The following is a 17,821-nucleotide window of genomic DNA, read 5'->3' as shown; positions in this document are numbered from 1 at the left end:
TTAATTATCCAGATAATCATCTGAAGTAAAGAAGTAAAGAACATTTTCCCCTCCCCAAAGACTGAAGGCTGGGTATGAAGTTACCACTTAGATCACCAAAATTAGAGAGTCTTTAACATTTAAAGAGCTGCCTACAAAGACAGTGCCCCTCTTGATGGAAAAATCCCAGTTATGTTAAAAATGAGCTGCACAGTATTTTGTTTCTTCTGGCTTTCTGTTCCAACACAATGGAATCAAACACAACTGATGGGAGAATGACCATTTGTGGTCAGGGAATGGATTCCAGGATTTCAGACTGGGAGGAATTATTAACTCCTTGGAATAAAGCATTGACTGCAGGGGAGCCACAAAGGTACCCAGGGCTGGGAGGTCACTCACTGCTCAACCCCCCCAAAAATATCAAAAATATGGATAAATTACAAACAGGAATATTGTAATAGCAGCTCAAGGTTCTTTGTTCCAGCTTTCTCCAAAATGTTTCCAGGTAAATGCAAAGGGGCAATAAAAAGAGGAAGTTTCCATTTGATGCCTGGAGAGCAGGGGGTGTGAGGGGAAAGGTTTAAACTTCCTCATCACCCAAAAATCTGGGAGAGAAAGGTCCTGTCTGGGAAATCAGAGCCCCAAAAGAGGGAGCTGGGAAAAATAATTTTCAAGGATTTCTGAAAGCAGTGGTGGGATGGTGGCAGAACTAAGCAAGGACTGAGTCTGATGAAAGAAAGGGATTTACAGCAGGCACAGGGCAGATATTCCAGATTCTCAGTAAGTTTCACTTCATGAGAAGTCTGGGTTTTCTGAGGCATTCAATTGTGGAAAAGGAGTTGGGAAATCATGGAAAAGTTGCAAGAGGAAAGGACGTAGATGTTGAACATGATAACAGTTTAACAAGTACAAGATGAAGGGAACCAAGAAGCAATGAAACAGCCAAAGAACTGTGGAAAGGAGAGAGCAGCACCCACAAAGCCTCATTAAACAGATTGTGCTGGAGATCTGAGGGCCTGAAACCGGTAAGAGTTCAATATTCAGAATATTTGTATGTAAGCATGAACATACAGTAGATATTAGAGAAAAATCCCAGGTCAACAAGAAATTCTGTTTACAGGTGGATTCTTCCATTGTGAGGATGAGAAAGCAGGACAGATTGTGAGGCGTTTATTTCCACATCTGTTTCTCTTCAGATTCTTCAGGTTGGCTGCATGTTAGGGTTGAGGGGTGATGCTGCAATCCAGAGATAATCAGGAGGATGCTCATCATCTTTGGGACTTGGGAAACTCAGACAGGAGGAACTACAATTAGTTCTTGGGTCAGAAAACCCTAAGTTTTTCTATAGAAAATACAATTAAACCCACTGTCCTCTTATCAGATGTTAAAAGTGCTGTTAGATGTTAGAAAAGACAGACAAGAGAAGCCACAGAGCACAAAAGAAGCTGCATTTTTTGCAAGCCCTGTGGGAGCAGAGACAACAGAGTGAAGTGTCCATTCCAACAGAGGCTTGGCTTTCCTGGGCATTTCATTTTAGGAGTAAAAGTGTGAAAATTCCAAATTATGAGTCCATTTTATGGCAAATAAGATCTCCGCATTACCAGGAGCAGGAATGAAGTCAAGCAGCTCTGGATCAGTCCATTAGTTCCACCTGGAACTTCCAGGTATTTTCTTCATTTCATTAATCATCTGAACCATGGTAGGAACTTTTTATTTCCCTCCCCCTTCTTGAGGGAAGAACCAGCAAAAATGTTTTTTACAACAAACTCCATCTCAGGAGCTTCCATTTCAAGATTTCAGCCTGTTGCAATGCACAGCCAGGTTCAGAAGGGAAATACCAAAAGGAACACAGATTATAGGGCTCTGTCAGCTCTGTAACTCAAATTTAAACCCAGCTTTTTCCACAGCCAGAACTGAAACCCTCAAACTTCTACATAAAAAGTCCTTTTTGCTTCACACGCTGTAAGAATAAAGAAATTTTGTAAAGAATGAGACACAATTAAAGGAAACAGCCTAAAGGAAGAGGAAGGAGCATGTCCTTTCAGCCTTATCAGATCTGTCCTGCAGAGCTGCAGCCCCTTTAACCACATCCCCTGCCACCTCTGCTCCTCAGAGCAGCAATGTGTCCACTCTGACACCCTGCAGACCAACTCCAGATAAACTGCTTTATTTCCTTGCTGAACAGCCACTTTCTGTTCCTATGTGGCAGGGCAGATCCTGCAGCCCATTTTCAGGGTGCCATGGCAATGTCAGCAGCACTGCAGGAGCTTGCCCAGGGAGCTTTTGCTGCCTCCAGCCCTGGAGGGCTCCAGCACCAGCCCAGACAATGCCCCGAGGAACCTGAGCTGGACTAGGAAAGGAAAAAAATAAAAAAAGCTGGATTAGAAACTACCTCAGGTCCTTCTCGAGGTGAATTTTTCTTTGATTCCATGACAAGATACTACAGCCACAGGCAGGGGATGAGTGGAGTAAAGAACATCCCAGCACTGCCAAATCCCCCTGCACTGCTCATTTATCTCAAAGCTACCACTGCCATCAGTTATTGTGGCCAGTTCCAGAATACTGTTAATTTTTAAAAATCCATTCTAAAGAATCGAGTCTCATTTTGAGGTGGTTTAAAACCCAGACATTGTAAGGAAGGGATTTTTGATCACCAGCTATGAAAATTGACACTTTCAATCTCTGACAAACCTGAGAACTCAAAGCCATCAGCACTGAAAAAAATATTGTTTCTTCACAGAGGACTCAGACATAAGTTAAGGATTAAAATAGAATGGAAGTGAGGAACTTGTGACACAGCTGACAAAGCCTTCAGCACACACAAGCCTTCCCTCTGAGCCCAGATGTGCAACCTCTCCCCTGATGTCCCTGGGAGGGACAGAGGTTCCCAGACAGCTCACACAAGTGGGCTGCATACCAGACTCTTGTACAACACAGATATTTAAACAGTGTCTGGAGCAGGGGGGAAAAAACAGCCATTTCTTGATTATGATACCAGAATGAATTTCTATCAGTTATTGAAGGTTGGCCTTAAAAAAATATTTAAACCGTATTTCTGACCCAGCTTTTGATCATTTATTGGTCTTTCCCAGAATACTGAGGAGTGAAATATCAAGTATTGAGGGACAAATTTTCCCCTTAGAAATTTGTGTTGAGCATTCCCAACACACACAGAACAGGGAAGGAAAATCCAATGACAGAATTCAACCACCTGCTTCTCCACAGCTCCTGTGCAAATGCAGCTTCCAGCATTTCCAGTACACCTGGTGACATTATTTCTAATTTCTGTTATAAAGTGAGAAATTTGTTACTGAGAAAATCCTCCTGACCAGTGAAAATGTATCAAAGTAACCCAGGATTCCTCACTGCCTGGGTGATTTCTGATTTATGTACTTCCACACTGAACATTTAAATAATTTTTTAGGGAACAGACCCTTCAAAATAGAACTCAAAAGTCCTCTCCAGTCAGCATTAGTAATTAGTGCTGTTTTTTCCTTATCTGTGAGCAGGTGTGCAAATGAATAGAACAATGTGGGCACGTTCTCCTGCCAGTGCCCAAAGAAATCCAACCAGGAGGTGCTTTACACATTCCTTACTCACAGCTCTCATTGTCTTCCCCCTGCCTGCTTTAACTCTTTGCTATCTCTTCTCTCAGGAAGTGCTCAAGTTCCCTTATTTAAAGCTGCCATTGACTCATTCCAAAACTTTTTTTAAACGAGGTAATTTTGGAGAACAGCTCAGAACTGAGTTGTTACTCAGTGCACCCACTGCCTGTTCTATTGTCTGTGAAAACACAGTGTCACTTTGTCACCTCACTCCCCAGCACTGTGGGGACTTCAGTCTAAAATGCAGCTGAAGGTTCGATCAGTTGTGAATTTCTATTTAATTAAAGACCATTAAAAAAAAGGGAAGAAACCTCCCCTGGAGCTGTTAACAAATACTGGCATCAAACCTGAGGAATGCAGGGTGTGAGGAGCAGCCTCCTGGTGACCACCCACAGCAGTTAATAAATAACAATTAATAAAGAGAGGAAGCTGATGAGGAAAGGGAAGACTGAGCAAGAGAAAGGATGAGTGGAATTCGATGTTCATTTCAACAGGTGATTTCTGGGAAAGCAAAAAAAGAAATAAAAAAGAAGTCAAGGTTTCCCAGTTATTGTACGTGACCCTTCCACTTCCATTTTTTATGATAAATGCTTTATAAAAACCTGCTTGTGGTCTGCTTGAACTTCTTTTTTCTTGTACCAAGTACCCTCAAACGCTGTTGATTAAACAAGCCAGCAGCCTTTTCAAGCAGGGAACTTATCAGATAGCAGTTGTTAATTTAATCACGGCACGGATCCGCTCTGAATTTGGCCATCTAAAACGCTGCTAATTAAGCGAGATTTCTCTCATTAGCCGTGCTCAATCATTCCCGGGCAGTGAAGTCAGTGTCGTGTCAGAACACAGCGCTGCCTTGTCCCGGGTGTGGCACGGGCTTTGTTGTGCCCCAGCACCGGGAGCCCCGCGGAGATGCGGAGAAGCGGGGCAGGGTTTGCGGCGAGGCCGGGACCGTGCGGGAGCCTGTCCCCACCGCGTTAACCCCTTGCTGCCCTCGGGAAGGGCTCTGTCCCCACCGCCTTAACCCCTTGCTGCCCTCGGGAAGGGCTCTGTCCCCACCGCGTTAACCCCTTGCTGCCCTCGGGAAGGGCTCTGTCCCCACCGCCTTAACCCCTTGCTGCCCTCGGCGAGGGCTCGGTGGAGCTCCAGGGCAGGCGGCTGCAGCTCGGTTGAATTCAAACCCTCTCGAGTCCACGTTGACAAATTCTTCGGCAAGCCCTGTGGTTACAGGGAAGCTGGTTTCACTCTGAGTCACTCCTGTTCAAACAGTTTACTGGAAATGGAGGGGAGGGGGAATTTTCAGAGAAGTCATGTGATGGCCAGACAAACCACAACCAGTAAAGGTTCAGTGGAGGCAAAAACAGGTCCCAGCAACGACTGACAGCCAGTGTGCAGATGGCACTCAGTCATTTCCAAACCAGCCCTGCTGCACCTCGGCGTTTCTGAGCATTTAACCCTTCTCCAAGGCTCTGTTCTTCCCCAGCTTGGAGAGTAAACAAACAGCACTGGCTGATAGTAACATAGGCAACTAGAAAATATTTTTACATGGAAATTTGGCTGCGGGGCGAGGCTGCACAGAAGCGAACCCCCGATGTGTAAATCATTACTTCTTAAAGAAATGCCACTTAATGAAGCCAAACACTCAGAGCCATTAAGGATTAGATATTCAGAGATATCAGTACTTTCCCCTTTAGCAAGGAGCACCGGGATACAGCAATGCCCACGCACTGTCACCGGGTGCCCTGAGGGAAGCTGGCACCAAAAGTTGCTTTTTCACTCCTCAGCTTGAAGTGTTCCAGCATGACAGAGAACCGAGAAAAATTACCAAGCAGCAACTATTAAACTGGTAAAAGAGTCCCTGCTCGTGTGTGTGTGACAGAAAACTGCACCAAGAGTCTGTGACTGTCATTCCCAAAGTGCTGCCCCAGCACTGAGCATTCACTCTGCTTTGGATACACTCCCTGTGACCAAAAGGGAGCTCTGATAAAACCTCCCTTCACTCTGGAATCCCACTGGAACAGAGCTGACAGCAGCTCAGATGCTGTTTGAAACGCTGCTGGGTTCTAAACCCTGCCCTGAGTATGAACAAATCCCAGCTGGGCGTGCTGGGCTCTGCCTTGTGGCAGCTCTGGGGACAAAGAAAAGGCAGAAAAGGCAGAAAAGCCACCCCCTTGTGCAGGGCACGGCCACGAGGCAGCTGTGACACTCCCTGCAGGAACTGGGGCTCGCTGGGGAGCACACAAAGGGACAGCGAGGAAGGAGAAGTGAGTGTTCCTTTAAAAGAAGGGGCTTTTTCTCAAGGGTGCTAATGGGAAGTACAGCACAGACACATCGGCTGCAGGTTAATGAGCTCTCTCAAAAGCCAGCACAAGGAGACAGGTCACTCAGATCTGACATTCAGGACAGAAAATCCATCAATAGACTCTTTAGAGTAAATGGCATTTTACTCTGTGCTGCTCTGAATGGAGCACTAAACCTTTACGCTGTTTAATCCTCTTAGGTCCCTTTCTTGGCTGGTTTTTTGTGGCCAGCCAGGAGCACATTCCCCCTCCCAGACCCTTCAGGCTGGATGCTGCAGCCACGATCTATTCTCACCAGAGAAGATGCTCATCTGTTTCTCCAAATGACCATTGTTGTTGAGAAACAGCAGCAGTAAGTTCTCTGAGCAGCTCACACACAGCAAAAACGTCAAACAGCTGGCTCTGCCTCATGGGCAAAGAGCAGCTCAGCTATTCTGCAAAATCCACCACCCATCCCCAAACCTTCCCAAAATGATGCCTGCAAGGAGACCTTTTTACTGAAAAAATGCTCCTGTCACTTGGCATCAAGCATTTGCAGCATCCCCAAGGCACAGGACACTTGTCACAGCCTCCGTGTGGGGCTTCAGACTCTCGGAGTGGGAGAAAGCTGATGGAGGTAACAACAATTGTTAATGAGCAATTTAAAAATAGGCATCAGCACTGCTCATGAATGCAAATTACAGGGCAAAGAGTGATAAGCTGTGCTGGAGATTGGGATTTGCAGAGGTCATAGGAAAGGCAGGCCTGTCTCCCACAGACATCCAGAGAAAACATGATTGAAGCCAAAAGCAAAAAGGAAGTCACATTAGCAAATGGAAAAAACTGAACTGTCAGTTTTATGAGCACAATACAATTTAATCGGATTGTCAAAGCCTCATGTTAAAAGAGTTTATAGAAACCAAACCACAAGTGGAGTTTGAAAGATTTTTTTTTTTCCTGGCCATCCATCCACAAAACAACACGCTTCAACCCAAACTCAATTGCCAAGAAAATAAAATCAAAAGTACTGGTAAATAACAGCATCATTTTCCTTCATTAATTCCACAAGGCTACTTGTTTACTCCAGGCAGTCAATACAGCTATAGTTTGGCCTGGCCTGACAAAATGCTCTCTAGCAAAAAATTTTCTTCCCAAGAATCTCACTGTGCGTTCTGGAAACCATCTCTGGCTGCTCCCACAACTGTACACACATATAATTTGCTGGGAGAGTTTCAGTAAACACAGAAACTGAAGTCATGTATTGAACTGGTTTCCTTGTTGTTTTTTTTACCACAACTTGATTTTCCTACAGTTAAGGGATTACTTTGCAAAGCAAAGATTGATGGGAGACAAAAGAACAAAGGAGATTCTTTTTTCCCCCTGCTGCATCTTTTAAAAAAATAGAAGAATTTACTATTTATAATAGCAGAAAAACCCTTTGGAACCTTCTAGTAGGGGGAGGCTTTTGGGAAACACAGGGTTTACTGTTAGAATTACTAGATTGCACTCAGTATTTCCAGACAAACCACTTTCATGGAAAAGCTTCATCCATTATTTTTTGAAGGAGGGAAAAGAAAAGTGTATATTTATCTCCAGAAACTACCCTGGCAGAGGAGTTTAAAGACATCAGTGCATGGTAAATAGCATCTGCTGGTTTTTAACAGCAGTCTCATGACCCGTTTCAACTTAGTGGCAGACAAAACAGGATAAGAAGGAAAAATAAAGAGGGAAAAATTCAGTGGCAAACAGCATGAGGAAAAAATGTTTGATTTGGTCTAAAACACTATCAGGAACTCGTGACCAGGATACAAACTCCTGATCTGAAGGAAAAAATATCCACAGCAGTACCTGACTGATGTGCTGCATCAACTGCAAACTGTGCTCTATTCAACCCCTGGAGAAAATAAATGACAAGAGCAACAAAAAGGGACTTGGAGCAGTTTTGCTGCATTTCCACATCAGGAAAAATGTTTCCTCAGGCTGATGAATGGGTCACACACTGGTCCCTGAGGGTGTCAGTGGCAAGGCAGGCAAATGTCATCTGAAAGGGATGAGCTGAGGCTGATTTCAATGCAGCCAGAACAACCAGGATTATGGAACAGCAGCTCCTGTACCCCTGTTTTCCCAGCCCAGTGTCTCCCTACCTTTATTGTGCTGTTCTTGGACTCTAAATAATTGCCAATGCTTGGCTGCACTATTTTATCTGCTCCAACAAGCTGCACTCTTGTCCTGCCATCAGCACAGGTATCACCCAGTGCAGGATCTTTCTCCATCCCTGGGAAGTCTGTTGTGAACTCACACCAGCTGATTGTTTGGCCCCCCTCTCATTTAACTGGAGTGGTTATTTACCCCCTGTAAGATGCTCTGTGTCATTAACTCTGCTGTTTCACACTCTGTCCTTACTTGTGCAGTCTCTGCGTGTTCCAGCATCTCCTCGAACTCCTGGTACTCCTCATCATCAGGCTCAGCACCCGACAGCCGGGCTGCCCTCGCCATGAAATAGGGGGGCAGCTCTCCAATGGCTGTACCAGCACCCTGGGAAAAGAAACAATCCTGATTTATTTTCCTGTTTATTCCCAAACACAAAACATGTGACATGCACAAGTCCCGTGGCCATTCTCCGAGCCGACAAGAGCAGCTGTTTGGAGCAGTTTGCTTTCACCCACCAGGTCAGAATCCCCATCATTTCCAACAGAATGCTGCTCCTTTGAATCCCTATTTCCCTTTATTTCCCTGTGCAGAGGAAAACCTGGGGGTTGCAGGGTCAAGCAGACAGGATCTGTACATCCCTGGGGCCCCGTGGAGCAGCATGTGGAGCTCCTCCCTGGAGCAGTTTGCTTTCACCCACCAGGTCAGAATCCCCATCATTTCCAACAGAATGCTGCTCCTTTGAATCCCTATTTCCCTTTATTTCCCTGTGCAGAGGAAAGCCTGGGGGTTGCAGGGTCGAGCAGACAGGACCTGTGCATCCCATGGAGCGGCGCGTGGCCGGAGCCGTGGGAGGCTGGAGCTGGTGGCTCTGCTGTCCCCCACATCCTGAGTCAGCACTGCTGTGTCTCACCCCACCACATGATGCCAGACACATTCCCCAGCATGTGACAACCCTTGATCCCCAAGGGCCTCCAGAATAATCCAGGAGCTCCTCCCCGGTGCTGTCCTGGAGTTTGCTTGGTCAGTCATGAGACTCTGGGCGAGTGTTTGTTAGAAAACAGACTCAGGTTTTACTACAGCAAGGAAAAAAAAGGTTAAGCAAAGCCTGAGCTGGAGTTTTCCCTCTCCTTCAGCTGGGATAGCTGGAGCCAACCCCAGATGAAAGGACGGCTGCGTTCTCACCGCAGGAAAATCGTATTTGTTTTCTCAGGACATCAAATGACTCATTTCAGTCTTGTGGGTAAAGGCAGCTTTAGCTTAAGCAAGGGAAAAAAGAGAGACATACTAAGATTGAACATATGGATAAACAGAGGCTAATGGAACAGGAACTTGGAATTAACTCAGCATGGTTTAAATTTAGGGCAGGTAAGAGACAATAGCTGGGCACTGCACGGGAATGTGCTCCCTGCAGATGGCTTTTCTCTCCCAGGGTCAGCAGTGAGTAACAAATGCTTTTCTCCTCCTTTGAAGCAACGTGAAAGCTTTTCAATTTCCTTTGTTCCTGCTCTATGCACAGCTGCAAGCAAGAATTCCAGCTGCTGTGGATATTCCAAATCAACAGGTTGTGGTTTTAAATACCACCGCAGTTAAATTCTCAGTTTAAGCACCCGAAGTGCACACAGGCCTCGAATGTTTATGCCCTTGTTTTCCACAGAAGAAAAAGTTTAAATGACTGCAACAAGCTGAACTTCATTAATCTGCATATTTCTGGCACAAGGGGAAGATAAGCCTGAAAACAGTAGCAACAACACTTCAGAAAAATTAACTTGAGGTTATGTTCTCAGGGTGATGCAAGAAGAAAAAGTCACATTGCTCCTCCAGGCTCTGCCAATTTGCTTTGGCTTCGTTCTGTGAACTGAGGAAGAGGTTTGCATGTGTGTACTGGACATGAACTTGCTTTAAATTGCATAAGTCACATGCTCATTATTACAAAGCATTTCAGAAGTGCAACAAAAATCATATGATTTCATGTCTGCTGGAGATAGGTTCCTTAAGTGCATAAAAGCAAAAAAAAAAAAAAAAAGAAGAAAAACCAGCAAAAGCAGCAATTAAGGGCTCCAAACCAGTAACTATTTAACTTTTTGTCACATTAGATATTTTCCCCATTTAACTCTGAATGCCAGTTTTACATGGAGATCCCTTGGACTCACAACAAACTGGAAAGGCAAATGCTAATCAAAATTCTTTTACATTCAGAAAAGGAAACTGGGAAATGACTCCACTAGAAAGAGTCCTTTAAACAGATTTGATCCTACTCAGGACACAGGCAGCCTGTTCTGCTAATCCCAAGCAATTAAACATTTTTATTCTTTCCCCTTATTTCTTGTAAACAACCAAAAAGGCTGCAAGACATTAAAAATATAGGGCACTATTGAATTGCTGGTCCCTGTGGGATGGGAGGCTGTGAAAACTGGCATTCACCTAAGGATTGTTCTGAGCCCTTCTGCAGGCCAGGGCTGCTGCAGCCAACTTTTACAGGGATTGCAAAAAGCATCATTTTCATCCCACCTAATAACTCAGGGAGATTTAATCCATGTTACACTCATTATCAGCAGGAATGGCCAGCCCTGCCATGCTGGGGACTGGGAATGATTTTAATCTCTGCCTGAAGTCGGCTGCTGATGGTTTGGTGACCCTTGTGCAGAGAAATGCTCACATTTCACCCCACAGGACACTCAGCCTGCAAAGTCACCCTGGGTGAGCTGCAAAAATCAGCTTTTCCACCTTCTGCAAGTCACCTTTCTCTTTGCTAAGTGGACATTTAGTTTAAGAGTGACAGAGTCCAAAATAACTCCCTTCCACAGCTTCCATAAGGAGTGAGCTGGAATTAGGACAAAAGAAACACTCTGGAAGCAGAGCAGCAGCAATTGCCAACTTGATTTGGCTTACAGGAAATTAGCAAGCAATGTTTATGTACTCAGGAACATTCCAAGAAAGCATAACATTACACGAGACACCAGGGGAGGACAGAGGATGCTCCCCAGGGAACAGCCAGAGGAGACAGAGTTCAGAGCAAAGGTAGCTGACAGGGAATTTGGAAAAAAGGGGGGGAAAGGGTGAAAAAGTGGGATACAAATGTTCCTGTTCCCTTGGCCTCTCCCTGATCTAATCCAAGGAGCTCAGAGCACCAAGGCACTGCCTGTTCTCCCCCATGGCTGCTCTGGAGGACACGAGATTCCAGCTCTGCTCTCCCAGTTCTGAACTTCGTTCTCCTCATAGCTCAGTTTTTACATGCTGCAGATGAAGCAAGAGATGTTTACCCTCAGCTGCATTTTTATTTTGCAACCCTAGAAACGTAGCTGTAAATGCCATTTTTATTGCTTGTCTCTATTAAACAGATTTCAGCAGAGGGGGGTGAGGAAGAAAACAAAAAGAAATCTTAGATATATTTACAGTCTTGTAAGTATTTGTGTGATCAGCTACTTACTGAGCATTCAGGCAATTCTGGACTTTCATTAAGAGTCAAATTTAAGCTGTACTCTGCTTTTTGACAGGGCTGTGAGTTCACTTTCTCTGTTACTATTTTAATTTTAGTCTCTAAACTCACACATTGACTGGAATTTTTGTAACTAACACAACAGCTGCTATTTAAGAAATTGTAGTGACCAATTGCCTTATATATTAAAAAATACCAGGGCAGGCATCAGATCCTGTTTTTAGAATTTCCTTTCCCTGCATTTGAGTTGGACAACCAAGAATTTAGTAATTAAATCACCAGCTAGGACAGGAAGTCAGCAGCAAAATAAAGTTAATTTGGCATGTAGTTCACAGCAGATGCATCTGTGTAAACTGCAATTCAAAATGAAAAAAAACAGCCTGGTCAACCGAAATTCTCAAAAAATTCAACTTGTACAAGAAGCTGTAAAGGAAAAAAAGAGGAAAACTGAAAGGAAGTTCCAATGACAGAGTTTCCTAAGAGCCTGATTCACTTAGGAAAAGCTGCTCAGCTTTTAAGTGAAAAGTGGAAGCAGGCAGAGAAACAGAAATAAAAGGTGTAAAAATGTGGAAAAGAACACTTTAATATTAAATCAAATTTAATTAAAATTTATATATTTTATTAAAATATGTTAAAATATGGAAAAGAACACTTTTTAATAATTAAATGCAATTTACTGCTGCAGCCCAGAACAAGCTGTGTGAGATGAGGTCCTGAGTCCTGCAGATGAGAACTGCAGCTTCACTCATGTTACAGCCCCAAAATTATTGCAATTATTTCTTGCTTAGCCCTGATAGCTGCCAGATCATCTGGGGTGCAGAAACCCCTACTAAAATTTACTTTTTACATCAACAGCCTTCAAATTCTCTGCTGGTGTTTAGGAAACTGCAGCTGATAGAAACATCCCAGGAATATTCTGTTAAAAAGATCAGGGTTAAAAAGTTCACTTCTCACATTACCTTGGGCATCATTATTTTGCTAATTAAGGAATTTTTGTCAATTGCTGGCCACAGAATTAAACACACAAATGGAATTGCAGGTTTTTAAAGCAGCCTTACCCACATGCAGGCCTCCAGCCTGACTTTTGAGATGATTGCCCACAGGGAGATGGAGCCCTCAGCTGTCTCCTCGTCGGGGCAGATGATTTGATCCGGGTAAGGAGGCTCAGGGAAATTCACAGAGTTACATTCATAGGCAGCAAGAGTGACTGAGGCTATGTGTGGACCCTGAAAAATAAAATTAAAAAAAAAAAAAATTCAATTGTATTTTATGTGAGTTAGAATAAAAATTAAAATTAGCAACCCCCTTCCCCAACATTTGTCCCTAGGCTAAAACTTAGTGCTTCTCTCTTTTAATAATGTTATTTATGAAAAATTCTTGTTTGTTGGAGTTTTTTTTAAGGCCACCTGAATCACAATGTTGAGCTATCAATGTACTTTTAAATAAATGAAATATTTCTTTTGACCCACTGAAATGTGAGGAAGCCTTTCAGCTTTTTCCCTGCCACTTAGAAGGCTGTCAAAGAGAAATAAAAATCCTTATTAAAAAAAAAAAAAAACAGGAATTTTCAACTATTTTACAATGTTCTCCTTAAGGTATTTATGACCTACAGCTTTATTAGAGGAGGTGTTTTCCCTACTGCTGCTTTTAGAGGATTAGGCATTTAAATTATATATTGATTTTTTTAATGACTGGGTTTAATGACATCTTGCAGCAGACTTTGCTAACTTCTGTATTTTTCTCCAACAGCCAGTTGTTTAATTTGTGTCTGTTTTTTCTGGGTAAACAAGAAAGGGACCTCAGTGCTTTTTGCTAAAAAATGGTTTAAAATGTAATTCCAGAATTAAACATTATTTAAATACCATTTAACTGAATTAATTTTAGTTTCCATCTTACACTGAAAGATTTTTTTGGACAAAATTCCAAATAAAAGGAGCATAAAAATCTATTCAAGAAATGAACTGTTACATAGTTTAAAAACCTGAAAGAATTGCCATTATTTTTAATACAAAAGAATTGAGAAGCAATTCAAACAATCTGAACACCAGACATTGTAGCTAAAAAACAATCACTTAACAAAGGTCATGGAAACATTGTCCAGGGAAGAGGGAGGGGAAAAAAATAAAATTACTGAATAAAACTACTGCGTTGAAGTGAGGTCTTTATGTAAAACCACACTTTTAAATAAATCTAAAAGTTTCATTAAGTGCAGAACAAATTACACAATTTAACTTCTGCTATTCATTATTTGATGGGTTTTGACATCGTGCTGGGAAATATTGCCAGCAATTTTCATTTATGTTTTTATCTGCAATCTTAATTTATTTTCATTTTATTATGGCAATAAGGGAGCTTGATATACCCCCAATAATCAAAGGTGAATTTATGACAGAGCAGAGGGGAAGTGTGAGAGAGCTGAGCCCTGCCCAGGCTCCCTTTGAAATGCAGGAGCCAGGGGCTCATCCAGCCCCAAAAGCTCCATTTGCACATTAAAGGGTGAAATTGCAGGGCAGCCCCAGCACTCCTGGGTTTGCTGGGGAGATGAGATTCACTCACCAACATTTCACAGCAATGACACCCACACTGCCATTTTTCAGTGGCACTGAACTAAGAATATTGAAATAAAATCCCAGTTTTTATATTTTCTGTATGGCAGCTAAAACTACTGTTGGCATATGCAAACAATTCCAAATAAACCAAATAAATCCAAATAAACCCATTCTGGTGAAGCACAAGCTGCTCTGAGAGCAAGAAAATTATTTTATTTATTCCTTGCTGCTTTACAGGAAGCTCATTCCAAATGCTTGGGTGTATTTTGGATTGCAGAAATACAAAACCTGTGAGATGATAAATGAGGCACAGAATCTCTTGAGGAGAAGAAAAGGTTCAATGAAATAAAACTGAAAAAGAAGGGATCCAGAAATTGATACACAAGAGAGATTTTGATATGGAAGGGAGAAAAAAGACTGGAAGAAAGAACCAAGGAGTAATAATTTATATTATTAATATTTCTACAGGCCATAATGGTAATAAACTTCTTGGTAGCTGTAGCAAGATCATCTCCACAGCAGCTTCAGAGCTAAATAAATAAATCTCTCTATTTCACTCATCAAGGGCAGATGCAAAGAGATTTGAAACCTCCCTACAATCATAAAGTACATTTATGGCAAACCTGGGAACCCTTTCTCCCTGTGAAACTTGGAGGATTTAATCCCATCCCTGCTTGCCCCTCCCTGGGTCTGACAGCTACCTTGGGACAAAAAAAAAACCAAAAAAAAGGTCTCGATCCTCAAATGAATGGTTTTCACCTGCAGAAATTTGCAGTGAAACCCTCCTGAAGGGCAGGTTTGCATGGAGGAAATCCCCCCGTGTTTGAGTTGGAAATGACAATTCCCTCATTCCCTCAGGCCATGGCCAAGCAGTGAGATAGGAAATCCAGAGGTGGGGCTTTCACTGCCACAAAATTTGGAATACAGCACAGAGGAACTACAGCCAGCTTATTTAGAATAGCAAGAGACAAATTTTATCACTACTATCAGTAGTGACAAGCAGCCCCCAGTCCTTGCAAGGCTTCAGCATCCCCCAAAATGCCTCCCAAAGTGCACCCAAGGTGGATAAAGCAGGTCCTGAAATCCCAGGGGAGCACACCAGGACAAAATGCCCAAGTGGAGATGCTGCAGGAGCCTCTCCAGCAGAGCTGCCACCCTGCAAGAGGCTGAACACCCTCCAGACCCTCCTGGTGAGAGCCCTCCCAGCCTCAACAAATGTCTGCAAAAGGAAAAATCTCACAGGGAGTAGCCAATGGAAAAAAAAAAATAAAATAAAAGGCATTTGACCAAACAGCTGCAAAGGGCCACCTGAAGGCCAGGCCAAGGGAACAGAACTCTCCCAGAGCAATGTAAACAATTCTATAATGGAAAAAAGTTGGAGTGGTGGAAGCCACAGAAGCCACATTTGAACTGGAATGAGGAATAAAGTGCAAATGGTTTGTTCAGAGGGATGAAGTGTGGCATGGAACGGGGGCAGAGCAATTCCCAGTCCTCCTCCCCTGTCTGGGTGTCCTGGGGGTCACAGGGACTTTGTCCCAGGCTCAGAGCAACACCCCAAAATCTGATTTTGGAGCTCCACAAACCCTGGGTACCCCCAAACAAAGCTTGGCTGAACAGGCCCAGGGCTGGGAGGGGAGCAGGAGCACTGGGGGGTTCATTTCTATTTCTGAATGGAGCAGGGACCAGCTTCAAACAGGCTCCAGGTGCCACCTTTGGAAAAGTCCTGACTCTACAGCCAGGAGGATTCACTCTCATCCAGTTCTTTAATCCTCTTCACCAATAACACCTCCTCCACCCTCTCCTCCTCCTCCTCTGTGTGGGGTGCAGGAAATGCTGAGTGCTTTGCCTCCCTGCAATAGTTCAGTTGTTACAACACTTGGGGAAGTTCTCCCAGATGTCCCCCTTGGACTGGGCCTGCAGCTCTGCCTTTGGAAAGGACAAAATTTCCTTCAAAGGACAAGGCTTCAAACCTCATCACACCCAACACTAAATCCCAGGCAATTCACATGAGCTCCTGGCCAAGGCAGGAAAACTCGGGGCATGTAAGATCCTGAACACCAACTGTCCTTCCCTCACCCTCTCCCAATGATTTTTTTTCCTTTTGAGCTGCAGGAGGCACTAAAAAAGGATTAAAGAGGAGAAACTGAGCAGCATTCTGCTGACTGGGGTGAGAAACATTTGCTTGCCACTGCAGAGGAGCAGAAGGAGCCTGTGGTCAGGAGGAATGTGATGTGTTAGAAATATCTGTACCATTTGCAAATCAAACAGGACAGGATTTGCTCATCGAGATGAACTCAACATAAATCTATTTCTGAGCAACAGCAGTTCAGGGCAGTTTGGAAATCCCTGTCTGCACAACCCAATGTCTCAGAGAAGGTAACTTTGAACTCTTGAACTCACAGGCCTTCAAAGGAGTTTTATTCCAGTGGTTGAAGGCACCCAGGTTGGAATGGCACAGAAGTTAATTGAAGTGATGTACTATGAAATTTCTGGATAAAAATCTTTTTATCTGTAAATTATGTTTGGAAATTCATCTGTGGAAGTAGAAAGAGACAGCAGCCACATGTAAAAAAAATCATGAGGTAAAATCCTTGAAAACATGCTGATTTGTATAATTCTTACAGCAGAAAGTCTTTGCCATAAGGAAAAGTAACCGAATATCCAATTAAAAATGAATCATATTTTCACATTATTAATCATTCTGAGCACCTGGGCTGGGAAGTCAATTAAAGCTCCAAACAAATCCTGTATCAAGTGTTGGTTTCTCACATGCCCCTCCACAGAACAGCCAGGCTGCTCAAGTGATACAAGAGCAACCACATCTAATTTTAACCTTTTCTTTTTGGGGAAGATATAATTTTAGACTGGCTTTAATTTAGAAACATTTCTCAAAGAAAAGTGATATGTCTGCCAGCAAGAAAAATATTACCCTGAACTTAATGCACTAAAAATCTGTTTTCCTCCTGGACACACTGCTCTTCACACTGAGTTCAAGACTCAGCCTTTGCACAGGGGGGGAACAAGTCATGATGCATTTGATGGAGATAAATTGGAAAATAAAAGTTTGCTTCTCATGGGAAACATCCTCTGAGTGGTGCCCCAGGCCACGACTCATCCCATACTTATCCATGAAGTCATTACACCTCTCCAGAAAGTCCCACCACACTCACAGCATCTTTTTTATCTCTGAGAGCAGTGGACAACTGCCCACAGAGGGAACTGCTCTGTGATTAACAGGGAGAAGCTTGGTCTGGTACATAAGTGCAGTTTGTCTGTCTGTCTGTGCTACGAGATTAAACTGTCTCATGATTTTATAACGTCTGGAATGTGGTGCTGGCTGGAAATCAGGGCTGGGGACAGAGGATCCTGTACCTGGAGCATCCTCAAGTGACACCAACATCCATCAAGTGGTCAGGGCTGGGCTTAGAAGACCTTCACAGCATTTCAAGCTGGGCATTAATTTTACACTCACGTGGCTGTGGTGACGTTCTATTCCCACTTCAGGCAAGCCTTGCCCCGCAGTGCAGAGCTGATGGAAATTCCAAATGATCACCACAAGCTCTGAATTTGACTAAACCAGAGCCACTGAGGGGGCAGCACATGGCACAGCTGTCTGTGTAAAGGGCCATGGTGCTGCTCTAAGGAGTAACATGAAACACAGATTTTTTTTTTTAAGGCTGCACCTACATTACTTTCTATAGAAACAGATGGACTCATGTCAGGGGGAGGCACAATTGCAAGAATTCAAATTTATCTTCTGCTGCTGACAGAAAATCATTAATAAAATCATAAAATACTCTGACAATGTTCTCTCCTTGCCCTTCCCTA

General features: G+C 43.4%; 1 protein-coding gene across 1 annotated transcript in view; it reads right to left on the bottom strand.

Annotated features, from left to right (window-relative positions):
- The window catches only part of VMP1 (vacuole membrane protein 1), a 61,980-nt gene that overhangs the window by 24,681 nt on the left and 19,478 nt on the right, over positions 1–17,821 (bottom strand). Inside the window, exons 6-7 of the mRNA XM_059486846.1 lie at positions 12,503–12,670; positions 8,261–8,392 (exon numbers count right to left, since the gene is read on the bottom strand). Of these exons, the coding sequence (XP_059342829.1) occupies positions 8,261–8,392; positions 12,503–12,670 (300 nt within the window). The remainder of the gene's footprint in view (positions 1–8,260; positions 8,393–12,502; positions 12,671–17,821) is intronic.

The sequence above is a fragment of the Ammospiza nelsoni genome, chromosome 21 (genome assembly GCF_027579445.1).
Source record: "Ammospiza nelsoni isolate bAmmNel1 chromosome 21, bAmmNel1.pri, whole genome shotgun sequence".
NCBI classification, from domain to species: domain Eukaryota; kingdom Metazoa; phylum Chordata; class Aves; order Passeriformes; family Passerellidae; genus Ammospiza; species Ammospiza nelsoni.
The sequence above is the reverse complement of the archived record's forward strand: the minus strand, read 5'-3'. Positions and strand labels throughout refer to the sequence as shown.